General features: G+C 33.1%; 4 protein-coding genes across 4 annotated transcripts; 2 read left to right on the forward strand and 2 right to left on the reverse strand.

Moving 5' to 3' along the window:
* Positions 1-347: 347 nt before the first annotated feature.
* LOC126678622 (uncharacterized) lies at positions 348-1,871 on the forward strand. Its single transcript, XM_050373516.2, has 2 exons — positions 348-1,015; positions 1,475-1,871. The coding sequence occupies exons 1-2, from the start codon at positions 567-569 to the stop codon at positions 1,659-1,661; spliced, it is 636 nt and encodes a 211-aa protein (XP_050229473.2). The 5' UTR covers positions 348-566; the 3' UTR covers positions 1,662-1,871.
* Positions 1,872-6,051: 4,180 nt separating this feature from the next.
* On the forward strand, positions 6,052-10,016 carry LOC126676162 (LRR receptor-like serine/threonine-protein kinase RPK2). Its single transcript, XM_050370312.2, has one exon. It carries the CDS (start codon positions 6,343-6,345, stop codon positions 9,763-9,765), a length of 3,423 nt encoding a protein of 1,140 aa, XP_050226269.1. The 5' UTR covers positions 6,052-6,342; the 3' UTR covers positions 9,766-10,016.
* A 481-nt stretch (positions 10,017-10,497) lies between these two features.
* Positions 10,498-13,064, reverse strand: LOC126676173 (ninja-family protein AFP3-like). The gene is made up of 2 exons (XM_050370326.2): positions 11,906-13,064; positions 10,498-10,982 (listed from the first exon to the last, which is right to left on the reverse strand). Exons 1-2 carry the CDS (start codon positions 12,573-12,575, stop codon positions 10,594-10,596), a joined length of 1,059 nt encoding a protein of 352 aa, XP_050226283.1. The 5' UTR covers positions 12,576-13,064; the 3' UTR covers positions 10,498-10,593.
* A 3,566-nt stretch (positions 13,065-16,630) lies between these two features.
* Positions 16,631-22,587, reverse strand: LOC126676172 (nuclear transport factor 2-like). Its single transcript, XM_050370324.2, has 9 exons — positions 22,449-22,587; positions 21,175-21,361; positions 20,417-20,711; positions 20,041-20,273; positions 19,787-19,964; positions 19,398-19,519; positions 19,224-19,289; positions 17,607-17,670; positions 16,631-17,179 (listed from the first exon to the last, which is right to left on the reverse strand). The coding sequence occupies exons 2-9, from the start codon at positions 21,358-21,360 to the stop codon at positions 16,944-16,946; spliced, it is 1,380 nt and encodes a 459-aa protein (XP_050226281.1). The 5' UTR covers position 21,361; positions 22,449-22,587; the 3' UTR covers positions 16,631-16,943.
* Positions 22,588-23,865: the final 1,278 nt, after the last annotated feature.

Consider the following 23,865-nt stretch of genomic DNA (forward strand, 5'->3'; position numbering starts at 1 on the left):
TTCTCATCTCGATTGTTTTTTCTTTTTATTTATTTTGATTCATAGTCCTATTAGAATTTTCTTTTATAAAAAAGCTTTTAAAACTTCAAAACTTTATATTATAACACATTTTTATAAAAAAATATAGTTTCTCGCATGCTTTAAAATATAGTTTGAACCGGATAATTTACAATTAATTTTTTTAGAAGGCAATAAATCTTTCATTTTCTTTATGCATTTATACGGTTGTGTGTTTAAAAATTAATAACATAAATATGTTCTTGTTCTTGCATTGCAGAGAAATTCCTGTAACAAGTTATCATCAGGAATTTTTGTAAATTATGGACAACGATCGTGAAATTATGAGTCAACATTTAATAACTTCAAAAGGAAGTAACATTAATGAAAATGTTCAATACAAAGTCTCCTCTTCATCAGAATCATCCATTGATATTTCTGATCCGCTCCTCGACCCGAATAATACTAATCAAGATTCAAAAGGAATTGTATTTACACCAGAAATATGTGACTTCAATCCTCGATTAAGCACACACGAACAGCCTGCACTTTTCCCTCCGAACTCCGTAATGGTTCAAGCCGGAGGCTACGATCCGAATCGAATTCCCTCATCGATTTTCGCTAGTAAGCCCACGACTCCGATGGACTGGAGCGTTGCTTCGAACGAATCATTGTTCAGCATTCATATGGGAAATAACAGTTTTTCGAGAGACCATGTTTTTCTGATGTATAAATCTGGTGAATTTCCTGATACTAATAATTCCCAAACTAGTCTGTTTCCTGTGGCTGAAGGAGGTGCTGTAACGAGTCTCGAGGATTCGATGATTACAGAGGAAAAATCGGTTCGGCCTGCAAAACCAGAAACTAAATCGCCGATCAATGCCGGGTATGAAAATAGATTGCCGAGGGCGGTTCCGTATGAAAGCAAACCGCTGAAACATATGATGCATGATAAGTTCCATCACGGAGAAGAAGTCCGGAACTCAGCTAGCAGCGCTCAGTCTTTTCAGTTCCCAGTGTAAGTTCCATATCATTATATTCATATTAACAGTTTATAATCATATTTTCAGGAATGTAAGATTTCGAGTTCGAACTCTAATAAGAACTAGACCCAATCATGGGCCGAGTAGGAATGAATTCGGATTGGATTTTATTCTTTTGTATATAAGTTCCAATTCAATCCGGATATAATTCGGATATATGCTCCTTATTATTCAAGTCTGGTTTATAAATTAAATTTATATGAATTCGAACCAGACTTTCTTAAGTGTACCATGTTTTAATTAAAATTAGACTAATGCAGGCAAAAACTCGAATTACAGATAGTATTAAAATTAAATGTTCAAATGTGTACAAGCTCGACGAACCAAAGAAATTATAACATTTCTTTGAGCATGAATTTAGAAATTTGCATATTCTTATACCAAGGTTGTAATTAGTGTGAAGCTAATTAAATTGTTGAATGATTGAATTTCAGATTGGAAACAAATTTAGTTGGAAATAGTTCAGTAAAAGTGGTGATGGAGAATGTGCCGTCAAAGAAGCAGATGCGACACGAGCCGCAGCTACACATACACGGCCATGGCTCCGGCCCCGGAACACCAAGAAAACCGACGGGAGGCAGCTGGTTTTCTTGCTTCTCTTGTTGCTCACTTGGTTGCTGAGAAAAGTTTATATATAGTAATATTTTAGACATTAATTTGTTTATCATCACTGCTCTTCCAATTCTTTAATTTTCAATTATCAATGCTGTCTTAATATCTAATTGCGGAACTCACAACTTAAAAACATATGGATTGATCATGTTCATCAGTATATGTAATGAGTTGTTGAAGTTTTATCTTGAGGGACTATTGTTGTCTTCCTCCAATTGTTTGAGGGTGCAGTTGGTTTTCATTAGTTGAAAATATGCAACCAGCAATTGTTAATGAATAATGATTGATGATTAGAAAACTGTTTCTCATGTTAGATTTCTTGATTTCATTTAATTTGTACTCTTTTGTACATGGTGATTTTTTTGATTTTTCGCAGAGGTAAAAATTAAACTTTTTAGTACTGAAATAAATAAGTTAAAATATATTTTGTTGTATTTAAACCCCATTGCAACTTAAAAATCAATTTGGTATGTGAACTTTTATGCATTGGTCACTAGTATATAAATTTTCTTCATTATCAAATTAGTCACAAACTTTAAGTATCTTTTGTGATTTTAACATGGATTTTTATTTTTTGCAATATCAAACACTAATATTTGAATTTCTTGTATAGTTTAAAATTGTTGGGTCCACTAGTAGCTTAAAACTTTCTTCTAAAAATATGATGAGATATTGACTTAGTTAAAGCAAATAAAGTTCTAGTCTAGACAAGCTAATCAAATATGAAGGATTTAAGAGCCGTATAATATCAACTAATAAATTATTGACTTAACTTAAACTGCCATGGTTAAAGTCAAGTCAAGCTAATCAAATATTAAAAATTTAATTGTTGTATAATATCAACTGATAAGCTATTGATTTAGCTTCGGCTGATAAAGTTTAAGTCAAATCAAGCTAATCAAATATGAATGATCAGAGAGTTATCAAATAAATAAAAGCATACAGCTGAGAGACCAGATTTTATAGTGATTCGGCAATCCTGCCTACGTCCAATCTTGAGGGATCCCCATCCCTAAGTATTCAACTCTTCAATCTCTATTACGGGCTAGAGATAAAGCTTTAAAAATACAGTCGTAGTTCTATCCATAAGCTAATCCGAAACTTACAAGCTGATTTATTTAACTTCAACAAACTATTTCCCTTTGAAAATGTAAATCTAGTTCTACCTAAAATATAGTCTAATTCTCACAAGTGTTTACATATATTTGGCAACTCTCACTCAAAACTAACTCTAGTTTTTTTGAGATGGATAACCAACTTATAAAGTACAATGATGGTGGTGATGAATTTTTTCTTTTAAGGCTCCAAACTTGATAAATGGTTGATGGAGAGGTATATTAAGCTCCAAGAATCTTCTAAAATTAGGGCTGAATCATGTGCCTTGATTCTTATCCATAAATGCAAGGAGTGTAAATGCCAAATGGAGGAGCCTATAAATGATGGGTTGGTCTGCTTAACTTGAGAATATTCTGATTAGTAACAGCTTGATAATAGTACACTACTGCTCTTGTTTGTTTGTATGCCAGTCTGACAATAGTACAAGTGCAAGATGGGTATTCAAGCTGAGCTGAAAATATTAGTTTAATGGTCAAAAAGTCATCCATCCATTTTTGCTTGAATAAATGAAGAACCTTCAAAATGCTTTTAGAATATGGGTCTTACAACATTTAGGCAAATAAAATTAGTGGGCTTTAGTTATTGTCAAAACTAAGGATTATGGATAAAGGCCTTTTAGCCAACAAAAACATCGAACAATTTTCCTTTAAAAAATTGTTGATACGAACGCAAAAAATGTATATTCCAAATGATCACATTGGCATTTTTTAAACGAAAAATTGCTCGATATTTTAAATCGCAAAGAAAAAAGTTTATGTATGATTTAAAATTTAAAAAATCTGGTTAAAATTATAAAACTCGCTATAAAATTCGTAATTTACTAAGTTTATCATCATGATTTTCTTGGATAAGGTAAAAAAATTATTTAAAAAAATAAAAATTATTATTAGACTTAATCAAGGTAAGCCGTGGAATATTGAAAATGTGTTTTTTTTTCACCAAACATGATTTAGGTAAACTCAGTCTAGCACGTTATGCGTAAACTAAACCTATTATATTAGGACACGCCATTAAAATAATGGTACTATCATAATATTACTATTTAAAGGTGTAAAAAAATAATAAACAAAATTACAATAGTGCTATTATTTTAATGGCGTACGGATGACGTGATATACAGAGTAAAAATCTCTCTTGTTTTCATCTATTTTGCCTTTTGTTAAGCAGACAGCATAAAAAGTTAATGTTTCTAAGATAATGATGCATTATTCTAATAATGGCTTTCTTCTGTTATATATTTACTTACCTAATTAACTTTCCTATGACAAGAGAAACTAATTAACTTCCAAAATTATTTAAATAAGAGGACAGATAGAGTATTAAAAAGGGGGTATGGATTTTCGCACTCCACCATTTATAACGGCACTCCACTTTTGGTGGTAAATGACTTTAACATCCTTCATTAGATATCATTTATTACTTTTATACTTTTAAAATCTCACTCATTAATAGTACTTTTATTTTTTTTAACTCTTTGGTTCCAATAACTTTAACATATTTTGACACATTTTGAACTTTTTTTATCTTATTTATTTATTTATATTTTTATTTAACTTAAAATTAATAATTTGATACATATATTTATATAAAAATTATTTATTAAACTATATACATAGATCACATTTTATTATTGTTTTCATAGAAATCTATAATTATTTGATATTTTTTAAATATAATTTTTTTCTCGAATAATTAAAGGAACTTTAAATAGATTGTGCATTTAAAAATATGTCCAAATAAAATTAATTTTTATATAAATTTATTATTAATCTATTTTTATAAAAACTTCATAATATTAAATTTAATTTTTTTACTAAAAGCATATGTAATGGTATCATATATTTATTACTAATTTAATTTCATATAATAAATTATTTATTTAAACACCATAAAATAATTAATTTTATCATCATCCTATAGTATTAAATAATTAATCAATGTACTTTCAAATAAACATATAGCTAAAAAGATGAGAAAAAGATGTGAGGGTGATGTAGTCAATATGAAATGTATTGGAGTGTGAAAATCAATTTGAGGAGTGCGAAAATCCCCACCCTAAAAAGGCTATAAAACAAACAAAAAGATAGAAACAAGAATTGTTTGTGGCATATATAAAAGGTGACAAAGCAAACTAAAAATTAAATTAAATCTTGATCGTGGCAAATAAAAGCTTAATTATGCAACTTTTTTTGAGAAATAATTATGTAAAAAGGCCAAAACTTTTATAAAAAGTCATAACTTTTTAATTTTGTTGATTATGGTCAAAAATAGATTATTTAATTTTAATTGTGGCCAACTCTTAATTTGATTTTAATTTGCCTATTTGGAGCCTACGTGGCTTGCACATATATTGAAAGGTCAGGATTTTTGTGAAATCAAATAATCAACTTTTGACCAAAATAGACAAAATTGGAAGGTCAGGACTTTTGTGAAGGGTTTGGCCTTTTTACGACATTTGGCCAAGATAAATTTTTGAAAATAAAAAGCAAAATTAAATTTTTAAATATGGAGTCTTTTTAGCAAATATTTTTGAAAATGGAGTATTTTTGACAATTTCTTTTTTTTTTCCGTCAAAAGGGATAAACCAATATGGTTTTGCCAAGTACATAAAAAAAGTGATCCGATTTTGTGAATTTGAACTTTTTTGATATTTCGTGCCAAATTGAGGGGGTGAAATGATCCTTTGTTCTATATTTTTTTAAAGTGGATATAAAAAAATAGCAATAATTTATTGTTAAATATAGGGGTGTAACCCAGTTAAGCTAAGTCATGAGCTACTCGGGATTGACTCGAAAAATAATTAAAATCGACTCGACTCATATCTAGTCGAGCTCGAGCTACTCGAGTTTATTAGTAAATCGAGTTTAAGATTCAAAACACTTAACTCGGTGAGCTCGCGAGTCTAATCGAATTTTAGTTAATTTACTATTTTACCTTTCATATATATATATATATATATATATATATAATAATATTTTTATTTTTATATTAAAATTTAATTTTTAAATATTTATATAGATGATTAGTCGAATCGAGTTCGAGTTTCAATTATTTTATCAAATTTGAGCTCGAACTCTTAAACTGAAACTCAGTCAAGCTCGAGTTTTGAATTTAAAATTTTAGAGTCAAGTCGAATTTGGCAGTGTGTCGACTCGACTCGACTTGTTTACATCGCTACAAATGAAATAATTTACTTGTTGATGTAATTTTAGGAAATAGTAATTAATAAAATTATGAAAGAATAATTGGTGCAGTGAAAATAATGAGAAGAAAGAAAGAAAGAACAAAAATGGAAGGAAATAAAGAAGAAAATGGGAGAAAAAGGAAAAAGAAAAAGAAAAAGCAAAGCAAAGAAAAACGCGTTTTTCCAAAAGAGCGAGAGCACTACACTGTTTGAATCCTTCTCCTTCTCTCTCCATTACTTACCTTTCTCTCTCTACTCTCTCTAATCACAGACCCCCAATTTTAAATTTAATTAATTTAGGGTTAGGGTTTCCAGACCCCCATATAAACCATTTCTTCTGCTTACCAACTGCTACTGAAAGAGCAAGGGTTTAGGGTTTTAATCCTGTACATGATTTTTAGATACCCTTTTGAGGGTTCTAAAATGGGCGTCTCTTGTTTTTCTTCTTCAGTTATCAAATGGCATTCTTTATGGCTGCTTTATCTCTCACTAATTGGTGTCGTTTTGAGCTCTTCAGACAAATCAGTGCTGCTGGACTTCAAGAACTCAGTGTCTGACGACTCGGGGTTGCTGTCTAGTTGGAATCTGATAAACTCAAATCACTGCTCTTGGACTGGTGTGTCATGCGATGTCAACTCACGTGTTGTGTCTCTGAACATCACTGGACATGGTAACAACAATAGAGGTAAGAACAGTAGTGGAAATGGAAGCTTTTTCTTTTGTTCTGGTTCTGTTAAGTATCCGCTTTACGGGGCTGGGATTAGAAGAGAATGTAAGAGTGATAATGGTGTTTTGGTGGGTAAGTTGTTACCTTTGATCACTAAGTTAACTGAATTAAGGATTTTATCGTTGCCCTTTAATGGGCTCAGTGGGGAGATACCTAGTGAGTTATGGGGCATGGAGAATTTGGAAGTTCTTGATCTAGAGGGGAATATGATGACCGGGTCTCTGCCGGTTTCATTTTCTGGGTTGAGGAATTTGCAGGTGTTGAATTTGGGGTTTAATAAGATTGAAGGAGAAATACCCAGCTCACTCGCTAATTTTGGAAATTTAAAGATCTTAAATTTGGCTGGTAATTATGTAAATGGGACGATTCCTGCATTTATTGGTGGATTTGTGGGCGTGTATTTGTCTTTGAATCAGCTTGGCGGGGCAGTGCCTAGCGAAATTGGATACAGGTGCGAGAAACTTGAACACTTGGATTTGTCTGGCAACTTCATTGTTGGAGGGATCCCTGGCAGTTTAGGGAATTGTGGTAGCTTGAGGACATTGTTATTGTATTCGAATTTGTTTGAAGAGGTTATTCCAGCTCAACTTGGTAGCCTTGAAAATCTTGAAGTCTTGGATGTATCGAGAAACAGTCTTAGCGGTACAATACCTCGGGAGCTTGGAAATTGCTCTGCTTTGTCTGTGCTTGTGCTTTCAAATATGTTTGACCCATACCAAGATGTTAACAGTTCAAGAGGGGATTATTTGCGCGATGAATTGAGTTTTGCAAATGAAGATTTCAACTTTTTTCAAGGGGGAATTCCTGTGGAAATTATGAATCTCCCAAACCTGAGAATGCTGTGGGCACCAAGTGCAACTCTAGAGGGCCTCCTGCAGTTTAACCGGGGTGCATGTGATAAATTGGAGATTATGAATTTGGCTCATAACTTTTTCTCGGGGGAAATTCCAGGCGACCTCAGCCTGTGTCATAAGTTGTGGTATTTGGACTTGAGTTGCAATAGGCTTGAGGGTGAGCTTGTTGAGGAGCTCCGAGTTCCTTGTATGACTGTGTTTGATGTTAGTGGAAACTCTCTGTCTGGTTCAATCCCTAGTTTTCAAAACAACAGTTGCCAATCAGCCCCTTCATCTAATGGTTATCCATCATCTTCGTATCTATCATATTTCGCTAACAAAGCTCAATCTGGGAGTCCTGTGCAGCCACTTGGGGAAGACAGTGAAAGTTTAGTCCTTCATAACTTTGGAGGCAACAATTTTACTGGCCGTATCCAGTCCATACCGATTGCACCTGTTAGATTAGGGAAACAAACTGCATATGCATTTTTAGCTGGAGAAAATAAGCTGGATGGGCCATTCCCAGGGGTCTTGTTTGAGAAGTGTGACCAATTTGGAAAAATGGTTCTTAATGTTAGCTACAACATAATGTCAGGTGAGATCCCAGCTAATATTGGTAAGATGTGCAGATCTCTCAAACTTTTGGATGCATCTGGCAATCAGATTACTGGGGGCATTCCTCCTAGTGTTGGTGAATTGGCGTCTCTTGTTTATCTTAACTTGAGTTGGAATTTATTACAGGGTCAAATTCCTAACCATCTCAGTCGAATAAAGAGCCTGAAGTATCTTTCTTTGGCTGGTAATAAAATGAATGGTTCTATCCCTTCTAGTCTGGGCGAGCTGCAATCTCTGGAAGTGCTTGATCTTTCTGCAAACATGCTTTCTGGAGAGATTCCGAAGAATTTTGTTAATTTGAGAAACCTTACTGCTCTTCTACTTAATGACAACAAACTCTCGGGGCAGATCCCTGCTGGTTTGGCAAATGTAACTATGCTCTCAGCATTCAATGTCTCCTTTAATAACTTGTCTGGGCCGTTGCCATTGAGTAACAATTTGATGAAATGCAGTAGCGTTCTTGGAAACCCTTTTCTACGGCCTTGCCATGTTTTCTCGTTAACAGTTCCTACTCCAGATCCTGGAAGTCCTGGTGGCGCACACGGCAGTACCGTTTCATCGGCAAATCAGAGACAAGGGAGTAGGAGCAATGGGTTCAATTCTATTGAGATAGCATCAATAGCATCTGCATCAGCCATTGTTTCAGTTCTTCTAGCTCTGATTGTTCTATTCCTATATACCAGGAAGTGGAGTCCAAGGTCCAAAGTTATGGCAACTACTAAGAAGGAAGTTACTATATTTACAGATATAGATGTTCCCATAACGTTTGAGAATGTTGTGAGGGCGACTGGGAGCTTCAATGCTAGCAACTGCATTGGCCATGGCGGTTTTGGGGCTACTTATAAAGCAGAAGTATCTCCCGGTGTCTTAGTGGCAATTAAAAGGCTTTCAGTTGGACGATTTCAGGGCGTTCAGCAGTTCCATGCTGAAATTAAAACTCTTGGAAGGCTCCACCATCCGAATCTGGTCACACTGATCGGTTATCATGCCAGTGAAACTGAAATGTTCCTTATTTATAATTATCTGCCCGGTGGTAATTTGGAAAAGTTCATCCAGGAAAGATCCACTAGGGCTGTGGATTGGAGGGTACTTCATAAGATTGCTTTGGACATAGCCCGAGCACTTGCTTACCTCCACGATCAGTGTGTACCACGTGTACTACATCGCGACGTCAAGCCCAGTAATATCCTCCTAGATGACGATTTTAACGCGTATTTGTCTGACTTTGGTTTAGCCAGGCTTTTGGGAACTTCCGAAACACATGCTACTACAGGTGTGGCTGGAACTTTTGGTTATGTAGCTCCGGAATATGCAATGACTTGCCGTGTTTCAGATAAGGCTGATGTTTACAGTTACGGGGTTGTGCTTTTAGAGTTGCTTTCTGATAAGAAAGCATTGGATCCGTCATTTTCGTCATTCGGTAATGGTTTCAACATTGTTGCCTGGGCGTGCATGCTTTTGAGACAGGGGCGGGCAAAGGAGTTTTTTACTGCTGGATTATGGGATGCTGGCCCCCATGATGATCTGGTTGAAGTGTTGCATCTGGCAGTTGTATGCACGGTTGACTCGCTATCAACCAGACCGACAATGAAACAAGTCGTACGGCGATTAAAGCAACTTCAACCGCCGTCTTGTTAGCTGCGTAGTTAAGGTTTGTACTTTATTAAAACTGTAATTTGTAGAATGTGCTTAGGTAGAGCTCAGCTGTAGTTATTGGTTCCCACTTGTAAATTGTAATATAGTTTCGCCCCATTTTTCAAATGATGTTTCCCTGATTAGGGGCTTATGATAATCTGCAGAAGAGTGCAGATATTAATTCTCTACGCTCTATACTGTGTATCTCTGTTTCATTTGCTTAATAAAAACCATAGAATAGAGTATTTCCGGAACTGTCAGCTTATTAAATCATATTGCCTGCTATGTATGTTATGCAGCTAATTGCAGAATTCCAATAAACTCTATACTCTTTTGGCTTCATAGCTTTAAGAAACACGAATTTTGTATTTTACAATTTTAACAATATCAGACCCCACCTTTTAAATTATTGAAACATCGAATAATTTTTATTCGTGAAAAAATTGATTACGTGAATGACGGAACAGTGTATATTCTAGCAGCCAAATTAACATTTTAATTTTAAACTTTAGCCAAATTATTTAATTTTAAACTTTACAAAAGAACAGTGAACACCCACCATCTTCGTAGCTTTGATAATGGTTGGATACTTTTCATTTGAGGGGAAAAAATACTTATGGCATCGATGATCAGCTATCAATGCAAACACATCCATCTGCACAAATTCTCTATGCTGCAATGCTCGTCTTTGAGACAACGGGAATTGCATATCAAATATACAAAGATAAATCTGAATTGATGAACATCAGAAAATAAATTAAAACTGGATTGAAACTTGACCGCTTTCATTGTCATTCCATCACTTAAAAGGGCATAACATGAAAACTACGACTACAGGAGGGGATATGGATTGACAACTATATGCTTGAGAGGGTGCGCTACATCACCTCCGCCTGCGTGCTTCACAAACTCGGCTGGCGACAGAAAGCTCCCATGGCAAACACATACTATCCTCACCTCCTCACCTTTCCTATATCTGTAGAGAAAACCTTCTACCCTTTTGCCGTCGGGTCCATCGCCCGTTGTCGACACACACGGCATGTCTTCTAATACGTTCCTTGCTGTCTCTTTAGCTCCGTTAACTCCCTCTGGTTTGCCAGTTTTGGTTGCAACAGCAGGAGGGGGGCTGCCAGATTTTCCATTAAATGTCGATTTCTGATCACATTCTGACAGAGATTGAACACTGACGGGACTTCTCGACTCGCTGCCTCTGTTCATTCCTGTAATAAAGCAAATGAATGAAGGAGGTCAGCCAAAATTATCCAGTCCATTGCCTACTGAAGCAGATTTTCCAATTAATTGCTATCAGCTATGTTGCATAAAAATAGAAACAACAAAATGAAAAACACTCAAATAAGATATGGCGAAATCAACTTTAAAAAAATGGGAACGGGATATTTTTTCACAAGAATATGCTATAAATATAAACTTCTGAATCTCGACTAGTATTCCATCAACATAGGCTATCAGCATTATTGACAAAGTGTGAGTAATGAATAATAAACTAACAAGGGAAATCACAAATCTATGCAATTAAGATTACATAATCAGAAAAAATTTCAATGGGCAACTCTATTAACCACCAAGTGCATCACAAAAATTGATTTGGCCTTCATCACAAAACTAGAAAAAAGAGAAAAATGCAAGTTCTACAAATTCTCCATACTCCATCCAGCATAAACATAGGCAGGTCTTATAAACAAACTTTCTCCCCTGGCGATCCATTATACAATCAGAATCACCCACCGTTGAGCGGAAATTTATCAAGTCATACATTTCGTCCTCTCGTTTCCGATTCCGGAAACACTTTTAAAACTCTCAAACTTTATATTAAAACATCCTTGTAAAAGCTGTCGTTTCACTATTATCCATTTCAGCAATTTCAACATGTTCTGTTTCAACATTTATGTGCTAACATATTAATCATCTCACAAGATATTGTCCTATTTGGATAAACACTCTTAACTTGAAATCTTAGCAACCCATTTTTCTAACATGCATAATACAATAATTTAGCTGTTGATGCTTGCATATCATTATTCACTTAAGATGAATATTTCAAATAACAATTTTTCCACTTGATTTCAAGAACAACTCAAACATAAGCAACACAAAAAAGAAACCAAAAAGAAAATAAAAATACCTTGAATTGGTGGTAGGCTATCAGATTCAGATAAACCAGAAGAGCCACTACGCTGTGATCCAACTGATCCTTGTGAAGATGGAGGCAAACCCCCTTCACCACCAACTCCAAAATACCCATTAAAATACTTAGCAAACTTTTCTTGATTAAGATTATGATAATTACCATTAATATTAGTACTACTGAGACTACCATTTCCTCTCTTATCTTCCTCAAAGTTGCAATCTTTTCTATCTTTTAAAGCCTTAAAATTCCTTTGTTTCTCTGATCTTTTCCTCTTAGCTTCCATTCTCCTAAGCATCTGAATCTCCTTCCTCTTCCTCCATTCTTCATCCGTCTCCGTAGGCAAAGAACAAGTCCTTGCAAGATTAGTACTATTACTGCTACTAACGCCGTTACTTAACGGAACCGTAAAACCACAATTTGTTGGATTACTGCTGATAAAATCCGGGATTGAAGATGATCTAGTGAGTTTCTTTGATCTCGGGTCGACCCCGAATCTTCCATTCAAAGAGAGTCCGAGGCTTAACTCAATTTCATCGCTCTCTTTCTCTATTTTTGGTGCCACTCTATCAGAATCGATGTGATTTCTTGAAATCATTAATCTTTGGAGCAAATCTTTACTGTTCTCTACGGTATGTTGTTGGGGATTCTCTGCTTGTGCTGCCATTTGAGAAGACTTGAGATTTTCTTGAAGTCAAAGAGTATTTAGCTGATGAATTGAATTAAAAAGTAAAATTCTTGATGAGAATTCAAGAAAATAAAGAATTGGGTGTAAGAAAGATGAAAGCTTTTAAAGAAAACAATATCGAAATTTCCATTTTCTCCATTGAATACTCATTATCTGAACTCAAGAAACATAATTAAAAGTGAAATAAGCTTTATGAAAACCCAAAATTTTCCCGGGAAACAAACAGAGGAATCAAAATGAAGAGACGGGGAGAGGGTGAAATCGATGAGGGTAAAGAAGAGAGGGGGGAGGGGGGACACGTGGAGGGCACGCGGAAGAGAGAGAGGGTAGAAAAGAAAGACAATTTGATTAGCGTATGTAACAGAGGAACACACGTGTCGTACTATGAAAATAGGAAGCTAAAGGATTAGATGACCACTTGTCCACCTTTTTTCTCCTCTGCCTCGTTATGCCGCAAAATACTCTCTCTCTCTCCAATGTGTGCAATCACTCATTAGGGTTTTTAAACGAACAAACATCACTTTAACACCTCAACTTACATCAAAATATCAAAAAAAAGTTAAAATAGCAAAACCGAATTACTTATACTTTGATCTTTGATAAATCGGGTGTCATCTTAATTGGATAGTAAACATTAACAATTAATTATAATTAAATACTAATTAATTATAATTAATTATTAATTAATTATAATTAAATTTTAATTAGCATAATTAAACTTCAATTAAATTAGAAACCTTGGTCGGAAAAAAAATCGGCCCATCTCTTCTTCGCGAGAAAAAAAAAACATATCTTTTTTTTTATCTTTTAAAAACATATCGATGGTCTTTTCTTCCAAAAACGAACAATGTGTTTGTTTTTCCATAAGAAAATAATAGACTCTTTTAGTGGGGTTCTTGGAATGGCGTAGGAGAATTTTAGGACAAATAAATTTCTCAAAGTGGAGAGCTCTTCTTACCGGGTATTTGCCAAGGTAAGTTGCTTCAGACTCTCCTACGCCATTTCAAATGTAGGTAAAGGAGACGCATAGATTAGCTCCGCATGCAAAAGGAATTTTTTTTTTTACCATGCGTCTTATAATCTGATTTGTCTATTTTCTATTTTTTTTTTAAATAATGTTACAAAAATATTAGAGGGAGATCTATATTTTTCTTTTGAATGAATTTATTTTTGTGGTGCACAATCCCATTATTCTAAAAGACATAAAAATCAAATAGATGAAATATCCAACAACGAATCTTCACAAATCAAAAATTATAAAAGCCATCACTTTCATTCAAACTATTTGCTAGATAAAAATTTTGTTCTTAAATTTTCAGCTCCCACCTAAAAATAAATACTTGTATTGTATAGTTATTGAATAATTATCCTCAAGATCACTGAATTTTTAAATTTTTTCATTTCAATCACTAATTTTTTTTTTGATTACGAAACTTTGATTTTTTTTATTTTAGTGTTTTCCGACTAAAAATACTTAGCTGGCAGCCGAAATTAATTTTTTTACATGAAAACTTGATATATATGTATAATTTAACTTAAATACTCATTTTCAAAGTGAAAATATATATATGATAAATTTTTAAAGTAAAACTAGTAAAATCTGGTTGTCACATGTCAACTTTCAGCTGCCACCTTTGGACGGAAATATCAAAATGAAAAAAATGAAAGTTCGATAATAATAATAATAATTAAAAAAATTGAGTGACTAAAATGAAAAAATTTAAAAATTCAATATTAATCAAGATTATTTACCTTATACTTATTTTTGCCATTTCATTTATTTCATAAACATAAATTAGAAGTCTTTTCACAGTTGAATTATTAAATAGGATTAATAGATATTTATATTTAGAATAGTATATTAAAATTTAGATGTGATTTTATTTATATTTTATATACATAAAATATCAAAGCGTATCAATAATAATATGTTGAGTGACGGTGCATGGATGTCAAATGTCAATTTTAGTATATGTCTAAGTTAATTTTAAAAGTTGTTTGTTTTACTTTGAAGATATTTAAAAATATTTTAAATTAATAGTCTATATAAAATTGAATAAAATATATTACTATTATTTTTTAATATCTGTTTGAATAATAAGTTCATTTTTTACTAAAAATTATTCTAACTGATTAGATAAAATTAATTGATTTTTTTATTCAAGTATGATATATTAGTCTTAATAATAATTTTTATTTACTTAAATTTCTAAAAAAATATAATCAATTAGTGTAATTTATTATTTAATTTTAAACTGTATATAAATAAATTCTAAAGTTATTTATTTAATTTTGACGTATTCACGCTAAAAATAAGTTGAGCGTTTAATTTGAATTTTTATTATCAATTAGACTTTAATTTCATTTATTGTTCTAATTGATAAAAGTTGATAAATTATTTTAGTGTAAATTGCCACCGTATGCAAGTTTTAAGGAGCAAATGGTTACTTTATTCAAGTTTGCTACTATAAGCATAACATTGAAATTTGAAACAACAAATTGATCGTTTTCGAAGCTCTATCTTTGTGTACAATATTAAATAAGTCATTTTCAACATAAATTGACAAAAAAAAACACATTATCTATATTAAAATTTAAATCATATGCATAAAAACGCTAATACAGCACATATAAAAATAAAATGAAATAAGCCAACAGCCAAAATAATTAATTACTATTTCATAGTTCTTGTTTTACACTATTAAAAAAATTGTAACAACCAACACAACTATTCTCCCAACAATCATCATAATTTTTGTTTTTGTAAATAAAGATATTGGTGAAAAAAATATATGAAGATGTGTTTGAGGAAAATGATATAATCATAAATGATTTATAAGCAATAAGTTGTGAAACTGATTTGTTTAATATTTGAAGCGAATTGAGGGACCAAGTGGTCTTTTATCCAAAAAAACAAAAGGATCTCCGTGGAACACGCAAAAAATCAATAAGAGATCTAGAAGTGGGGCCTAAAAGGGCCAAGTTGCAAAAATATTATGAATGAAGTGAAGTGGGCTGGTGACACGTGTATAAAAGTTATTAAAAGGAGTATACGTGGCAGACACAGAAATGCAGAAAACAGCTAAGCAAACAAGTTGCAAGATGTGATGTGTCTCGTAATTTTAATTAAGGCTGTCCCCATCACAAGATGCCCCTTCTTCTGTTACTGTTATCATCATCATCTGCTTCTTCTATCCTGCCCTTTTACTTTTTTTTTTTCTTCCAAAAAATAAAATTTATTTTATAAATGAATAATACTGATGGAACTTTCTAAAATAAATTTAATAATTTAATATAAATTATAAAAATACAATTAAAAAATTAAGAATAGATCAACCAAGCCATAAGATCTCATAACAAACAATTTATTCATATATTTAAACTAGAGTCAAGGATCCTCAAAAGATCCTTAATCAAATCAAAATTCTTCAACATAAAGCAATTTTTGTTAAAAAAGACTCCACTAGTTCTTTTTATTTATTAGAAATAAATAAAAGATATATAGAGAAATAAGATTGCACGAAAATTTTATAAAGAAAATGGAGTTTTTAGAAAGAAAGTTTTATACTGCCTTCTACTTGCACCCAGGTGCGGATCTAGAAAGAATTTATTGATTACCTTATTATTCCGAATTTTTAGAAAAATATTACTGATACATGCGTTAGTAATATAGTTTTTCGGCCTTAAAATTTATACTACTTTTAGTTTTTCTATTTTATGAATTTTTAGTATAATCTTGCTTACCTTATAAAAAATTTTGTGGGTCCTTTCGCCTCACAACTAGTCCAACTTGATGTATATTAAAAATTAATTTTAAAATTTGATTTGGAGTTAAGTTGTAGAAATCCAGCGAACCAAAAAAATCGATAAAATCAATTAGTTCAGTTCATCAAACTCCTTAACATTTTAATTCAGTCTAAGTTAAATCAAATGCACACCACTGATTACAACTTGCAAGTTAATCTCTTGAACAAATTTAAATATTAGACAAACAAAATGTTATCGGTTTTAAAGAAAGTCATAACAAAACAGAATTTCGGACGAATAATAATAACTCTACTAATAATGAAAACAATAGAAAATGATCCAATTCATCCATACAAATGAAATGATAAATCCCTATTCTAGCAAATGGATCAATCCATTGACAAAATGTTGATAAATGTGAAGAGCAAGGAAAAAATTCCTACCTTTCTAATCTACTAAACATATTCTAAATCTATGGCTAATGCCTATTCATCAAACCACTGCTCCACATAAATCAATATCCCACAACACATTTTTGTCAATTGGAATACCTAAAAACCCAACACAAACTACTTGCTCCTGAAAATATAGTCAAACCTTTCATGCTACACTAGTGTTCTCCTTTCCCCCACTTGAGCGACTGCCTCTTCCTCTCCCTTGCTGCTGCTGACCATTACCTCTCCCACCTGAACTCCTACCTCGACCGGAATATTCACCCGGGTTTCCAAATTCGTTTCTGCTAAAACTCCGGCCACCACCATAATTTCCACGGCCCCTAAAGCCGTCACTCCGAAATCCTCCCCTCCCAGAAGGGAACCTACCTCTTCCACTGCCAACTGCAAGAGGAGCAATTACATTAAACTTTTGATGTAGCAAACAAACAAACATCAGTCAATATGACTGAGCAGGGTGTGCAAAAACCAAACCAGACTAATAATTTTGGTGCCGTTCGGTTTGATATAATTAAAAATATCAGTATTTCAGTTCAGTTCGGATCGGATCGGTTTTAGACATTAAACTTAAGTTTAGTGCAAACCTAGCTGAAATACCGAACCTAACCGACTAAATCAATCAGACTGACTAATTCTGTTTGGTTTCATTTGAAATTTTATAATTCCTTTTGGTTTGGCTTAAAAAAAGAAAATCCGTTTGGTCAGTTCGGTTTAAACTGAATGCGCACACCTGAGAGGGTAGCATCTGATTTTGATTCTAATATTCAGTTCAATGAAGAATAAGCAGCCAAGAGCCGGAAATATCACTTACCTTGAGAGGAAGTCCTCTTCATCTCGACAACTGATTGACGCCCTCCAATAGTCACGGGCGATGCCTAAAATGAACAAAAACCATGCTTACAATATCTCGGCATTAATTGAACAACCAAGAACACCAAGAAACAATCGGACATAGGAAAATTGCAATTTAATTTAGCCTAGCTCAATTGAAATCCATCTTAACACGGAACAGGCACAGAAAAGTCTTATCATTATCAACTTAAAACAAACTGAACCGATAGAAAATGATCATCAATAATGACATTGCAGCACAATAATCAATTATTAACACACGGAGCACTGTTATCAAAAGTTTAACACGTGAAACAAGGGACTTCGACATTGGCAGCTATGCAGAGGGTGAATGCCTCTTCAAATTTGTGGGATTACAGCTATACATAGAGCCTTGTGTTTAATCAGATAATAAGAAATTAAAACACTTCCAAGAGAGTGGAATTTAAATTGCTTCACAGAATCAGAACTATAAGACAAATTCAGCTTATACCATTCCTAGATTGATTCAACTAACGAAATAACCAAAAGCTCACAATAATGAAAATTTCATTCATCGGAAGAGAAGAATTATTTTATAAACTCTGGGATGCCCTTAAACATTGATCAGAGGGTGGGGTGGTACAGAATTTTAAACATCCTTTGCTATTGAAAAATTTGTACCTAATTGGATACGCAAAACTGATTTGCAATTTTGGGTAAAGAATCGAACTTTAGACAATTTTGCATTTTACTTATCTGGATCTGTTTTCAGCATGTACATAATTAGCACGGAATTCTAACAGATAATTCCATATAAAACAAGAGGAACCTGTTTTTTAATTTTAAACATAAATGTACACTTTAAATTATTTGAATGGCCAAAAATTTTTAAACATCCTTTGCTATTGAAAAATTTGTACCTAATTGGATACGCAAAACTGATTTGCAATTTTGGGTAAAGAATCGAACTTTAGACAATTTTGCATTTTACTTATCTGAATCTGTTTTCAGCATGTACATAATTAGCTCGAAATTCTAACAGATAATTCCATATAAAACAAGAGGAGCCTGTTTTTTAATTTTATTTTGGTTTCTCTTTTAATTGAAATGCAACTATGCAAGAACATTAAAAAGGGTTCACCTCCTTGAATTTATGAGATGTGCTTCTCCCATGTCCCATCAATTTTACTCTCTTCCAGACAATTTGATATATGTTACCATATCTTATTAGTTATTAACTTTAAGAAAAGATAGCTTCACATTAATTCTATGTTTAAGTATAATACTAAATTCAAAAAAGGAATCTAGAAACCTAGTGAGCCTAACCATGCAATCTTAGCATATAGAGACAAGGCACCACCTAGATCCATTAGTTTTCTGAAGTTGTTTGCACTGAACAAAGATCTCAAATGGCAGAAATTGCCAGACCAGGCAGAAGAATACCGCACATGGACAGGAAAAGAAGAAGCAAAAGACGACCGAGCACACACATTATCTACATGCCAGGACAAATAATATATGCAGAAATAACACATAAATTGAAAAAAGATCACTTGAATTCAAATGGCAGAAAAGAATATCAAATAATTAAAACACAATTATAAAGTTGACAAACCTGAACAGCACTGTTCATGGAGCTTGAAGATTGAAATTCAACAAAACCAAAGCAGTATCCCTGTTGCTGTCCAAATAAAGCATATATCAGAAAAGAGTTGATAAATACCTTCCACGTAAAAGTAAAACAGAATTAAGTACAATATAAAAGCCACCTAAATCATATGAGACCCACCTTATTATATCTGACTTGGACACCTTCGTGCTTGATCGGTCCAAATTTCTGGAACTCCAGTTCAAGCTGAGCAGTTGTCAAGTTATAAGGCAAATTACGGATATAAATGGAGTGGCCTTCCACTGTCAATGCAATAGCTGTAGTTAGAAGTACGTTTGAAATAAGACAGGCAAGTGCTTGAAATAGAACTCTGTAACTGCAATCCCATGGAACATGCACAAGGACCTTAGCTTTCCCATTACAGTATCTTGATGTTCATGTGCATGTATTTTTTAATTACTAGCATTTTAACCCTGCAGAAATAAATGACAGGTTCGCAAGGCAAGTAATAAGATATGCCTAAAACACAGATACGCATGCATGCCTACATGCAAACTAGCGCTACACACCTTCCTCTTCAGCGTTGCTACTTTCAGCGGCTTCACTGCTACTTGGAGCTGATGTTTCCGGCTCTGTGGCAGATGCTGCTGGTAGAGAATGAGTTTCAAGTTTCTTAGGGGTCACTTTTATAGTATTAGTAGGTATATAAACTTTTGTTGGGCCTGGACTCCCTTTTGCCACTTTAACCTACATTCAGATTCGTGACTATTAAGATGTTATTCATTGCCAAGCTTAACTAAAAGATCTTTAGCTATAAACTCACAATTGATGCATAGGATTTCTTTGGGGTGTCGTCTTGAGGGACAGAGGAAGCTGATTCCACAACTATGGAAACATCATTTCCATTGGAATGAGGTTGAGATTCTACAACCACCTCCTTTTCATAAACTAACTCCTCAGAGCTAACTGGTTCATTAATTTTTTCAGCTACTTTATCTTGATCCACAACTAAAGTTGATGGGTCAGGTGTAGAAGGATCAGGAGCATGAGAAGGCTCTGAAAATGAAGATCAGACAATTTAAATATTCCTGAAAGCAAATGCATATTTTTTTTGGAGGGAGTGGGGAGGGGATGGGAAATAGGACGAGTTACTACAAAAATAATAAAAAACAAAATCACAAGTGAAGATCAAATTTTACCTGACTTAGGGACTATGGGGATTATTAGCACATTATTAATGCCATTAACTGGATGATTCTCCAGTGGTTCACTGTCCTCCGCATACCTGAAAACATCGTTCAGGACAAAATATCCAACATTTTGTGGTGCAAGAAAAAATGACTGAGCGAATCTCCGTTTCAAGCTGTCCTTGCCCATTAAGCATCCAGTTACTAACACAGTAACCCCATTATTATACGATGTTTGAGCATCCGCAGTTTTTATTTCAGCTTTATAGTCCTTGAAGTTCAACGAGAGTATCTTCTCATTGATACCCTGTTCAACGAAAAATGTAGATATATTTCATTTTCTTTCGCAATGTAATGGTCATGAAAAACTTTGAATTCTTATTATAGTGAATAACTGGAATTAATACCACAACAAAAAGTTACCAAATGTCAGCATATATATGATGATTACATGTGAGATTCTAAAGCTATCTACACTTATATGGACCAGACTACTTTCAAGTGGATATACCATTTGAGAGATCACTTTATTTCTTGTTGCCCTAAAACAGCAAAACTGTAAACTGTATCTGGCAAATAATCAATTGACTACACCAAAAACTTCTGATTCATCAAATATAAAATATCCGTCTATTTTTCAATTTTTGACATCCAAGTAACTTCTCACCGATCAATGTCTGTTGGATGCTCAATATAAACTATTGGGTGAATCCTATCAAAGATGCAATAACAATAGCACAAACAGAAAAGGAGTCTGCAAAGATATTTACTTGCATAGTTGTCACTGACGTCATTACACCATTATCATCTGGACGGCTCATTACACTTGAATCCTGATAAAACCTAAAAACCATTTCCGGTGAAGTGTGAAGAATATGGTAATATTGCTCGACAAAAGCATTTCCTATAATTTGGGCACTAGGGGTATCTTGTTTGCTTGCTGTTTCTGATGCCATTCTACGAAAAAAAAGGGTGAAAATAATAAGATAGATGCCTGGCAAATGAAATATAAAATTCAGAGAACTAAAAAATAATTAGCATAATAACTACAATAAATGCTAATAAAATCCAGAAAATGCATATGAATAACAAACTTGTAAGATCCTAATAATTATAAAGAAAACATAAACATGATTCAGAATTAGAGAAAAACAAAATCTAAACATATGACTATGTGAGGCCAACAAAAGCAACAGCCTTAAGCTTGCAAATCTTTAGAAAGCACACAGTAAATACAATAATCCCCAGTGACCGCAAAAAGAAAAACCAGGACATGTGTTTTTTGACAGTTTATCGCCTTTTCTTTCGAATCAAAGAGGTAGGTGCAACAAAGACACATGAACACAGTAATACCTCGGCTCTGCTCATTGTAGCATCACAGCTAATCTAGATGACACTTGAAGAGGTGCAATAAAATTCTACCCGTTAAACTAATGCTCGATCAAATTAGTTTGCACGTTTAATTAATATAAAACTGGAGCATGACAGATAATATAAACAGAATTTACAAAAATTAACTATGTACAGTAGTAGCATAATACAAACCCTAAAATTACAAATACTTAAAGACTCTTATCAAAAACCCCAAAATTCAAATTCATGGCAAAACAAGACATAAAACAATCCCAAGACTGGAAAAAGCAAATCACAATAAGAAGATTATCACAACAGCTACACTACATTACGTAGATCCAATCATTAAAAACCCCACAGTTAAACCCTAGAAACGTCTCATAATCACAAAAACTCAACAAACATAGAAAAAATAATATTAAAAATCAAAATATTAACCAACATTGCCAGTTGCCACCAAACAAGAACCTATTGAGAAAAAATAAAATAAAATAATAAAAAATCTTGACACTCAAAACCAGCAACTAACCATTACAATGCCGGATCAACAAAACAATCAAATAACACAACATAAAACAAAAAAATCATAAAGCAAAACATTAAGCAAACCTAATAATAAATTTAATAAGTAGGCATAACAACATTAAATAAGGAGTGTGATCTGCACTTAAAACAGCTTAAGAAAATGTACCGTCGATTGAAATTGTTAAACGGAAGGAGATTTGAGAGAGACGAGGACGGAGAGTAGAGTGGTTTGAGGAGTAAAGGGAGCAGTCAGCCCGCAGAACACAGAGCAAAGTAACGGAAAGGTACCTGCAAACGAATGTTTTTGTGTTTTATTTTGGGCTCTTCTTTGGGATAAAATGTTATTCTGATCTAGGATAAAGCTACGTACTGCCCTTGGATAATATTAGCGTATCCTTATTCCTGCTGTGGTTTAACTCATTCCAGCCCGGGACTTTTCTGCTAGGCTAGGCCCATAATCAAAACAGAACTCAAAGTATCTGTAATTTGAGCTTATTTCCAAAAATATCTAAATATACAAATATTTTTATATAATATTGGAAAAATATTCGGTAGACTGAATCTATCACGTTGTCCGTACACTTAATCAATTATATTGCAACACTTTATTAAAATGATGATAAAATTATAATAGATGTATTCAAATTTTAGTGATAATATTTCAATACTACTGATTGAAAATAGATTTTTATTTTAAAACGTTAAAAGAATTATGTTTTACTCTTTTAATTTTAGTATAACTCAGTATAGTTTTACCATAATTTTATATCTACTGAAAACGCTTCAAAATATTTTTGTAGTAAAGAAAGAGAGAACTATGCTATTATCTGTATAATTTGATGTTGTTGTTTTTAACCGACCAATAGTTTTAAAAACTACCTACCATTTTTTTCAATAACACTTTGACGTTGTAAAATCGGCAATTTTATCTTTTTTGTATTTTTAACTTTTAATAGCACCTTAAAACATTAAATTGAACTCTTTTCATATGGATAATCTTCAACTTAAATCCTTCATATTTATTATATATTTCAAATAGTATTAATGTTATAAATACCACAAATAAACCATCTTCTCCATAAATTTGAAAATTAATTATAAAAAAGCTATTTCATATAAATTAATTAAATGCCTCTCACCCCGTCACCGTCTTCCTCAGACCCGTCACCGAGCTTGTCTTCCCCATGAAAGACGAGATGCCGAGCTCGTCTTCCATGGAGAACACGAGCAGCTTGCTCTCCATGAAGGACGAGCAGAAGAGAACAAGCAGAGCGGCGGCGAGTCCGATGAAGGCGGTGGTGGATTTGGAGTCCGAGGCGTTGAAATATCGATTTTTTTATTTTATTTAATTTTTAATTATATATCTATCCAATTAATTTCTAATTTAGGATTAATTTGAATTACTTTTAAATTGAAGGACTTGTTTGAATTTATTCAAGTAAAAATATAAATATTACCCTTGAATTTATTAGCTTTAAATATTTCATCTCTATATTAATAAGTTCGTCTAACTTTTTCAATTTAAGGTGCTATTAAAAGTTAAAAATATGAAAAGGGTAAAATTACCGGTTTTACAACGTTAA

This window comes from Mercurialis annua, linkage group LG4 (assembly GCF_937616625.2).
Source record: "Mercurialis annua linkage group LG4, ddMerAnnu1.2, whole genome shotgun sequence".
Taxonomy (NCBI): domain Eukaryota; kingdom Viridiplantae; phylum Streptophyta; class Magnoliopsida; order Malpighiales; family Euphorbiaceae; genus Mercurialis; species Mercurialis annua.

Coding starts and splice junctions, on each gene's coding strand:
- LOC126678622 (XM_050373516.2), top strand. CDS start 567: ATGGTTCAAGCCGGAGGCTACGATCCGAATCGAATTCCCTCATCGATT. Junction 1,016..1,474: donor CAGTCTTTTCAGTTCCCAGT/GTAAGTTCCATA, acceptor ATTGAATTTCAG/ATTGGAAACAAATTTAGTTG.
- LOC126676173 (XM_050370326.2), bottom strand. CDS start 12,575: ATGGCAGCACAAGCAGAGAATCCCCAACAACATACCGTAGAGAACAGT. Junction 10,983..11,905: donor TAGCCTACCACCAATTCAAG/GTATTTTTATTT, acceptor GCTTTATTACAG/GAATGAACAGAGGCAGCGAG.
- LOC126676162 (XM_050370312.2), top strand. CDS start 6,343: ATGATTTTTAGATACCCTTTTGAGGGTTCTAAAATGGGCGTCTCTTGT.
- LOC126676172 (XM_050370324.2), bottom strand. CDS start 21,360: ATGGCATCAGAAACAGCAAGCAAACAAGATACCCCTAGTGCCCAAATT. Junction 20,274..20,416: donor CCCCATAGTCCCTAAGTCAG/GTAAAATTTGAT, acceptor CTTCATTTTCAG/AGCCTTCTCATGCTCCTGAT. Junction 17,180..17,606: donor GAAGAGGACTTCCTCTCAAG/GTAAGTGATATT, acceptor CTCCTCTTGCAG/TTGGCAGTGGAAGAGGTAGG.